At 31.7% G+C, this 10129-nt stretch overlaps 2 protein-coding genes across 4 annotated transcripts; both read left to right on the plus strand.

Moving 5' to 3' along the window:
* Positions 1-990: 990 nt before the first annotated feature.
* On the plus strand, positions 991-6000 carry LOC110996184 (flocculation protein FLO11). Of its 3 annotated transcripts, XM_022263744.2 has the most exons (5): positions 3150-3291; positions 3554-4042; positions 4277-4623; positions 4690-4798; positions 5541-6000. In XM_022263744.2, exons 1-5 carry the CDS (start codon positions 3222-3224, stop codon positions 5732-5734), a joined length of 1209 nt encoding a protein of 402 aa, XP_022119436.2. In that variant the 5' UTR covers positions 3150-3221; the 3' UTR covers positions 5735-6000. The 3 variants fall into 3 exon arrangements, with proteins under 3 accessions (XP_022119435.2, XP_022119436.2, XP_022119434.2); XM_022263743.2 differs by lacking the exon at positions 3150-3291 and adding an exon at positions 991-1082 and having other exon boundaries at positions 3554-4623; XM_022263742.2 differs by having other exon boundaries at positions 3554-4623.
* Positions 6001-7524: 1524 nt separating this feature from the next.
* On the plus strand, positions 7525-9291 carry LOC110996195. Its single transcript, XM_022263761.2, has 3 exons — positions 7525-7625; positions 8116-8376; positions 8813-9291. The coding sequence occupies exons 1-3, from the start codon at positions 7553-7555 to the stop codon at positions 9037-9039; spliced, it is 561 nt and encodes a 186-aa protein (XP_022119453.2). The 5' UTR covers positions 7525-7552; the 3' UTR covers positions 9040-9291.
* The last annotated feature ends 838 nt before the right edge of the window (positions 9292-10129 follow it).

Raw genomic sequence — 10129 nt, forward strand, 5'->3', positions numbered from 1 at the left:
TGCCAGAGGGCTCGCGAAACCGTTGCCGACCTTTTAAGAATTGGTACGCTCTTTTCTTGAAGACATTAAATTTATTAAATTAAGACATCATTTTACCCTAATCAAAGGGGAGGATTAGGGGATTGTTTCATGCATATATAAACTTAAATGGAGATGGGCCAGGTAGCGCGTTATACAGGTGACGGATGGTTGAAAGCAGTGTCTGAATGGACTGGTCCAAAAGGAATAAAGAACAAAGGATGACCAATCGAGCAAAGGGCCGACGGGATCGAGAGCTGGAACATTGGATGACGAAGGCACAAAATAAATAAGGGTGGAAAAAGTTGGAGGAGGCCTTCTTCCGGACAGGGGCCGCATCATAGTTAAAATTGTATTTATATCTATTATATTTATGTAAATAGGATGTGGAAGAATAAAGGCTTATTATTATTATTATGCAAGAACATGGTAAAAATCTTCAAATTAGTAGACTAGAGCAGCCCCTTTTCAGAGTAAACGAAAGAAAGAGTACATCAGTGCTAAGACGCTTGTATATCCTCTATTTCAGACATGCCAACAGACAATTGAGTCCTAGATATAACATGTAAAGACATGATTTTTTTTATTTAGTGTACCTAGGTAAAAACACCAGTCTACAGATTTATATATCTGTCTCTTGATTATATTTTTTCTTATAGGTAACCATCCCTTTTAGTTGAATGACTCACAATGTTTTCCTTCAACGTACAAGTAAGTTATTATACAGCCGTGATTCGAACGTACGAGCTCAGGCTAACACTAGAAATCTAACAGATACGCAGCCACGATTATTAAAGTTCAACACCAGTTGAAAAGAAATTAATAAATCTAAGCTATACGGAAACAAAACTATTAAAGTTTTTTTATGAATTACCAAATGAAGCTTTAAGGTTGAACCACGAACCATGAATATCGGTTGACTAATCAGCCTCATTTTGATCTTAAGACGGAGACCATCTAGACACTGTAATAATTATTCATTAAACGTGCTTAATATTAAATTAATGTGAAAGGTGACATTGTTGAAATGATTTTCTTTATGTTCCTGGCTGTAAGTGTGACTGGTAAGTAACTTACGATAATTGTTGTCTAGCCATAAACACATTTTGTTTTTTTAAATTTAGAATGAATATTTATAGGATACTGTTTTGTTTTCATTTAATAAATAAGACTATCTTATATTATAGTTTAGACAATAAATCTTAGCCTTGGAAACTTTTTACACTTTTAATTTAAAGTTAATAATAAATACTTAAAATAAACTAAATAAGAATATTGTAGACTTTATCTAATTAGACCAAATATTAATATGACAAAATACTTTTTATAAAGTCACAAATATATTTTAATTCGTAACTTATTAGACTAATAGTTTCAATAAATTATTGAAACGTAATTTAAAGCCTTGACATGTGCCGTAAAAAGTTAATTATAGTAATTACTTCAATAAAAAACGACCCAGGGTTATTTTAGGCGTTGACCGAACGACTATTTATACTTTGTTGATGAAACTCGAGTTATTTATTTGCATAGATATGTAACTGACATCTTATATTACTAACATTTTGGGTATTAAAAGTATTATATCATATCATTTGTCCCGCCTATTCGCCAGCACTATTACAGCGTTATTGCTGATGTGACTTTATTTTAAATGCTGACCTTAATATCTCAACAAGATTCGAACCAAAAACAATTGAACTGCTATTGACCATATCTTAATACACGCTTGTAATTAGATCTAACGATCCGCTCTGAGCGCGGTTTTGGTCATTTAGAGGCTGAGTGAAGTAATGGAATGAATACTCATATATTTTCTTTTAAGAAGTTTATTCAAATGTAAACAAATAATCCTAGGCTGAAAGTTATACTTTTATGCTCACGAAGTTTGCTATAAAAGCTATAAATTACAACGTTGCCATGAACTAAATACTACAAAAATAGAAAATATTAATTTGTTTGCCCAAGCGGTTATTTCCCCTGTATTAGGTAATTATTCATTTCTACGGATTTTATCTTATCTTAATATCCCATATTAATTAGTAAGTTATGTTTTATAGTACAGTACTTGAGGAAGATAATGAGTAATGATTACGAAGAATGTAGTCCATAAATTCTTTATGGGACAGGCCATTACCGATATAGTCTGTATGTATTGTTATTTTATTGAAAAAAATGGGACAGTTCGTTTGCTACGCTTTTAACGCCCGAACCCAATAATTAATCCACATTCTTAGATTGTTTTCATCAGACCGTGACAGTCGATCGATTTCCTATCTGCATCCCAATAACCAAACCCTACGATGACAATCAATTTTTGGCGACGGATAGAATGCAATCTCTTCGCTCTTTACACTATATATAAACTTATAACAATATTAACAATATAAACCAAATAAAGTAAGTAAAACCGTACGTACATTTATATTAAAATATAAATGTCTATGTTTAAAACATAACAAATAGCTTTTTAATTATTTTAAAAACTGGTGTAAGGTAAAATCTTAAGATAGGATTTTGGCACAGATGAACTATCATTTTCATACAAAAGTTTATCCACATCCACCGATCCGACCTACCGTGGTTCGTCGTACAATTCGTCGATTGGTTATTGGTACTCTTTAATCAATATTTGGTTTAAGATGTCTATCTCAGATGGTCAAAAATTGATTGAGATAGATTATTGGGTTTGGGCGTTAGTCTACTACATATTACGTACTATACGTTATATCATAGAAATCAAAATTATAATAAACAAATTTTGATCACTCAACTATTTTATTTACATATTAAAAAATAAACCCACTATATTTCTTTGAAGAACAAGATTTTAAGTCTAGACTTAGGTTCACCCAAAGTGTAACTTGTCAAAAACGTAATCCATTTGATAGACTCCTGATATACATGGGTGCAATATTAGCGCGAACCAAACAAACCAACCACTCCTTTATGTCAAATTTATTACCCTGTAATTATTTACATCTTCTCCAGGCGAATATAATTTTTGGAATCATTTTAGCACAGGAAATCTTTTTACATTGCATTTACGTTTCTATCTAGCTTTCATTGATAAGGCCTAAGTGTATAATTGATATAAGACAATCAAGTGTTCTCATCAGTGCAGTGTCTATCTTTGCATCGAGAGGTCATAGGAAGAGGCATATTTTTTTTTATTTTTATCGAAAAGTTTTAGTACAAGAGCAATGTCGTTAACTAAAACATTTATTTATTTTATAATTTTTACTTACTGTCTTATAAGTGTCAGCTGTGACTGTGAGTATAGTTTGCAGGTTTTTCATGTAATAAAATGTAACAAAATTTGTTAAGTGGTTTAATAGCTTGGTTGCTACCGCCGTTTCATGTATTATAAAATAATCTATCTTAATATTTCGGTTGGATAGACGCTGCTACAGTAATGCCTATTTAAAAAACGAATTAATAAACAAACTTAGGACGCCTGCCCATTATGATAAACTACTGTTTTATATGTTGTAAATTTGTTAAAATCTTTTTTAATTTTATTTTTGTATTTCAGCGGATTTGCAATGTTATGTATGCACCGACTGTGAGTTTAATTATGAGGGTACGGCAACGACTTGTCAAGACATTCTACTAACAACTGTTACACCTGACGAATCAACAACTAACATTGGAGAAACTTACAGTACAGACAACAGAAATAACCATGACACTACACAGCCAACAGAGACAACGGATTTTTCTACAACCGAAGAAACCGCATGCACTGAAATACCAGAAACCACAACTCATATAACAGCATTAACAACTGAAAATTCTGCAAACCCGAAACCGAAGACCACGAACCCTCCCTTTAAGATAACAACAAAATTCTCTCCACCAATAGAAACTTCTAGTATCCCAGTAACTACTGAAACAACCAGTACAGAATCTTCATTAATACCTGCAATAACTGAAACCACCACAGCAATTTCTACAACGGAACTTTCCCCTATTATCTCAACACTTACGTCAACGACAGAAGCTTTGGATACTACTACCTTAGGTATTAATACTAAAACGACACAAACTGATGGTCTAGAAAGTACTATAACACCTGTAATTACTAGCACTCTTTCAGAAGCTGAAATTTTTATTTCAACTACAGAACCCAGTGTGACTACATCTAAAACTACGATATTAGGTAGCAATACCAAAACTACACAAACAGAAGGTCTAGAAAGTACTGTTACACCTGTAATTACTAGCACTCTTTCAGAAAGTATTATTTCCACTACAGAACCCACTGTAACTACTTCGGGAGGAAGTAACTCTGTAAGCAATACAGTAACGTCCACGGAGACTTCAATCACTATCCAATCTACTTTAAGTCCTGAAACTTTGGCATCTACCACAGACAAATCTATGACTACGTCTGAGAGCTTACCTTCAACGACAGACGCTTCGAGTACTACAAACATGGGTACAGAAGGATCGTTAGAAACCGGAGGAACAGAATCAACAGAATCTTCTATATTACCAACTACTACCGACCCGTCATCGCAAGCCGCTGTAGAATCAACTACGAATAGTGATTTAGGATCTACAATGGTTACAAATTTATTGGATAACGAACCAAATGTTATGGTATGTTGGCTCAAAGAATTTGTTATTTTTGTCATTATGTTTATAACATACTTAAATCTGTTACAGATGGTCGATGATACTAAGAAGTACGGTTCAAGATACAGGTTTATAAGGGCAGTTCAAGCGAATCAAGATGCGGGACCTAAGCCCCGCTGTATTGTTACTGCTTATAAAGGTTTATTATCATTAATCTTTTTGATTTGATATTTATAATTTTACAGTCTCAATATCAAAGTATAAATAATGTTATTAGGAGGAAATACTTATATAGTGATGAATACTGCATTTAAAAAGAGAAAATAGTATACTAACTCTTAAATTTTACAAGTATTTGCAACAACAAAAATGAACAATAGGATTTATTACTTTCGGCAATCAAATTAAATAATTTAAAAACCAAACATAATACTTACATTAAGTCTTAACATGAGAACAGTTTATTGTTTTTTTAAGTCTTATTATATTTATCGTGATTAGTATTTTAAAACCTGTGTGGATCCTCAATCTTTCTTTACAGAAAGATTATATAATAGCTAAGAGCTAAGAAAATATTATGTGCACATTCCATATATTTTCAAAACATTTCCCTATATAGGCATAGCAAATCCAGCGAAACAATAATTATTGATTCTAGTTGAAAAGGCACTTATTAGATTTATAGGTATTTTATGAATAAGAGGGAATGAAGTAGCCTATTTACATTTACGTACATATAACGATAAATCTAAGTATACCTAGTATTTTTCCTTATTACATTTGTGTCACTTCTCAAATAAATAAACGGGAGAAAACATTTAATTAATCTTAATATTACGATCATTACTTTAGCCCAAATGGATTTGGGAACTTTAGTCTGGTGGGCAAAGTATCAACGATAAAGATTACCCATTCATTACAACATTCATTTGTCTTTTCAGAACAAAATAAAACAATAGTGGTGCGTGGCTGTTCATTTGGAAAAGAAGAAGAGAATTGCAATTCGTTGTTAGATGGAAACGTTAAAATGAATAATAGCAAATGTTTTGTCTGTAACACTAATCTTTGTAATTCGGCATCAACTGCTATCGTCTCTACTTTTATTCTAATAGCAATGATTTTGATTGTTCTCTAACTTTCCTGTGAGTGATTTTTACGTTAGGCGCCATGGGCGTTTAGCTCTGAACTAAAAATACGTTACGTATACGTTAAGGAGTTGGTTCAATGTATATTATTTACGTAGAATATGTATATATTTGTATTTTATGCATAGAGGCTTTCCTGCGTGTATTTTACAGGCCTTATCACTCATGGCTTCACTAACATTAAAATAACAGTATTAACACGAAATATGTGATACCGTCTTAGTTTATAAATGTAAATAAAATTATTTATTATACACACTTTCATTTACATTTTTACACGTGCATGTATGTACAAAACATTTAATTTGTTTTTTTCATTTATTTAATTATAAGTTTTATAAATAAAATTATACAAGAAAATTCGACATCACAAATTTGACACACTTAACATAAGGAAGTTAGCAAGGGAAAAAATTAATTAGGTAACCACAAAATAGATAACTAAAATAATAATAATAACAAGTAAAAAGAAACTAAAAATAAAATAGATTCAAGCTTTAATTTCATTCAGTTACTTAGACAGCTTTGAGTCAAATAATAAACCTATCGTTAATATATCTAACGTAAAATATATTTAGATAAACTGCCAATAACTAATGTTGACTAAGGTTTTTGCGAAATTTTTGACATTCCGAAGTGAAATTTACTATTTCTTTTGGCGCGTTAAGAAAAAAACGCGCGCACACCGTTACAAAAAACCGACACCCTGAAGTTGAAATTTTAGTTTTTTTGATATTTAAATAACCTTTATTTAACTAGATAATGCCTTATAGTAAATCTCAATGGTTAAACATAATTTTTTGTTAGTGTCGTTTTTTTCGACAACGTAGAATATTTTTTTTTATATATTTTTATCTTGTTATGCCAAAGAAGTATAACTACTAACGCGTGTACATAAGTACACACACATTGAAAAAATTTCCTAGAACTTTTAGTTCTTCCATTTTAATGCTACAATAAACACAATTTATTTCCAACGCACAAATATATATTATCCACGCTGTTTTGCGTTATTTATTGGTTGAGCGAGATACCAGCTCTGGGGTCACCGGTACTATCAGACGGTAACTTTAATCCTTAATTAGCGCCTGTCCACTTAAACTTCACGGCAAATACACTTATTCTACTTCTATAATATAGATCTAGATTTAGAAGCGCATTAAGCTAATTAATCCACAATCTCAGATTGAAAACAATCTGAGTTCAGACCGTGACAATCTATCGAACTGATATCTGCATCCCAACCAATCCCTACGATGACAATCCATATTTGTGCGACATTTAAAATGCAATATCTTCTCTCTTAACACTTATATTTGATAATCAGTATAAACCAAATGAAGTAAATAAAACTTACAAATAATATTAAAATAAACACGTCTATCTTAAGATAGGATATTGGCACAGTTGTACTGTGATTGTCATACAAAAATCTATGCACATTGTATCGACAGATGGCGATTGTAATACAATCCGTCGATTGGTTATTGGCACTCTTTTATCAATATTTGGTTAAAGATGTCTATTTCAAATGGTAAAAAATGGGTTGATATTCGGTTTGGGTGTAAATCTTTAGCAGATTTGAGAATACAAAAATTACCACAAAAAAAAACATTAACAAAAAACCAAGCGCAAAGCCACGCTCACAAGCGACCTTATAATTGTTATTATGGTCTCATGGAATTCGTATGAAAAACAATCAACTTTTCAAAAGCGTATCTTCAGGCTCTTTAGCATAACAAATTTAACGATAACATTGTTTAGGCCTTATACATATAATCAATGTTGAAGTCCATTGAGGCACCAAAATGGCTAGGATCACCATTTTCTTACTGCTCACGTGCGCTTTTGGATATTCGATATGCTCGGAATCTACGTCCGGTAAGATTTATTATATTATTTATTATTAAATACATATTATTTTGCACTTTTGTAATCTAGTGTGTAATAAGAAATTCTCGCTCGCTCTAAGAGAGTAAAAATATTAAACAAACGTTTCCCAATGTTCTTTGCGTCATGCCTCGTAGCATTTCTAAAATTCTTATGTCCCCTCTTGTGTAACTTACCTTTATTATTAATTATTAATGTTATGTTTAATAATTTAAAAAAAAATTCACCTAATAAACTAGAATAATAGGTTTAAAGCAGGAATTACTAGGAAATTATTAACGAAACACAGTAAATTTTCAATATAATGAAAAACAAAAATTCAAATCCCAAATAATTTTAAATTAAATTTAAGTCACCTTAACGAATAAAGTTGTCCTTTATGGGGCATGGGGCCTAATGCTGGAAAACACTATTTTAAACCTAAATATAATACTTTTCAATCAGTATATTGTACATACTTATCTCATGGTATTTATTACAGCCGCCTCGGAAAAATTAGAACCATCTAAAGAGCACAAGGACAATAAAGATGTGGACGTAGCGGATAGACGAATTGTTTATTCGTCAGATAATTCTGGACTCCCACAGAGACCACAGCTGATGAAAAACGTCTTGCCAGTAGAATGTCATGTGTGCAGCGATTGTCCAAATGTTAACGAAGAAACTCCATTAAAACTGTGCCCTTACAGTTCAGATCCAAGAAAAAGAGGGAAATGTGTGACATACGCAGAAAAATATAAACGTAAGTTAGAAAACGTATTATTAAGTAAGTCTTCTAATATAGACGAGTTAGTTGAATATGCGACCAGCTGCCCACTGAAGTATTTGCAAACCAAATTGACTTAGGATCCTTCAAGAAAAGGGCGTACCAATTCTTAAAAGACAAGATGATGCCTTCGTTATATGATATACATATATATATTATTTGTAAACCTCTGCCGATTACACCATCAAGATGAAAATCATTCGTTGGTAAAACATAGATCTGACAAATCTATCTTTGTTCTACCGTGATTGGGTAAATCACTCCAATAAAGCATTTAGAAGAATTATTGTATCCTGAAATGAATAGAAGATATTTCATCTTCATCTTTACGTACGTAAATAAAAAAAAAATTTAATTTCCTTTATTGTTATATTGATGACTTCAATCACTGAATTACCTTTCTCTTACTCAGATATGCAAAGAACCTGGTACATCCGAGGCTGTGCATCTGAACGAGGCTCCTGTGACGACATAAGACGGTCTCACGAAAACTTCGGTGAGACGGTCAGCCTGCTCTCTTGCGTAGAGTGTGAGGGAGATAAATGTAACCGAAATGGAGCATCGACACTTGCAGACTATACTATAGCGTTCATCACGCTTATAGTAACACCATTTATTTCTAAGGCTACTTTATCCTAAACGAACAACAAGGCTTTGATTAGAGGCATAAAAGATGATTGCACTATTAAAAAAACAATATCAATGTATATTGACTTACTAATAAGACCACAGTATTGGATATAAAAAAACTTATAGAACTTTTATGTCTCTAATAAAACAAATGTAGCCCTACCAGCGACGAAGACAAAGCTTCGAACAAATGTTAGTATTGAGTAATTATTATTTAAGAGCCTGCTAATGTCTCAATGTTAGTAAAACGATTTCCTACAACAATGTTCTTATTTAACAATCAATGTGAATTACATCCACACAATATCAGATTGCATATTTCCACATTACTAGTGCTCATTGTATCTTCATAAATCGGACTCTATCTCACCTGTGCCTGAACGTGGACGGTTAGCACGGCTTTCATTCTTACTTTAAATTCTTTTGAATTGGACAAGCGTTTATTTTAAAAAATCTGAACAAAAATATTTGCATTTCATTGACTGTTAACAGGCACATCTCTTAATCGCTAACAAACCCAAGTAATACTTAGTAAGGAAATTGTAATAGCACCTCTAAAACGATACCTTATCTTTAATTAACTTGTGTTTTTAAAAAATACGACAGTAATCTATCTATTAATTCAAAATATTGCACGATTAGGCAATCAATTAATACAGTCATAAACAGCATTTACATAGACATAGAGATCAAAGATCAACATGCACACAGACTCCTACATTAAACAGTTTACAAAATACTTTTAATATTATACCTAATAAAAAATATTGCATTGCACCACAGACAAAACAAAGTCTAAAATATTATTCAACAAGATTTGAATTAAGAATTGTTTAAGATTCATATTAATATCTGTATGTCAACACATTCACTTATGAAAATAATTCCAATATTATTAAATTTGTAATGATACCTCAACTTTAAACATCCGTTACGTTAATTTTAGTTAACTGTAATATAGAAACATGTGTACTTTAGCTTACACACATGTCTTACCAAAACAAAGCATGGTTTGTCTTAAGCTCAATCATACTTCATATCGTTAGGATTGTATCTATTTATCACCACTTATCCAATTCTAGACAACTTTTGTTAAATA

Source organism: Pieris rapae, chromosome 21 (genome assembly GCF_905147795.1).
Source record: "Pieris rapae chromosome 21, ilPieRapa1.1, whole genome shotgun sequence".
NCBI lineage: Eukaryota > Metazoa > Arthropoda > Insecta > Lepidoptera > Pieridae > Pieris > Pieris rapae.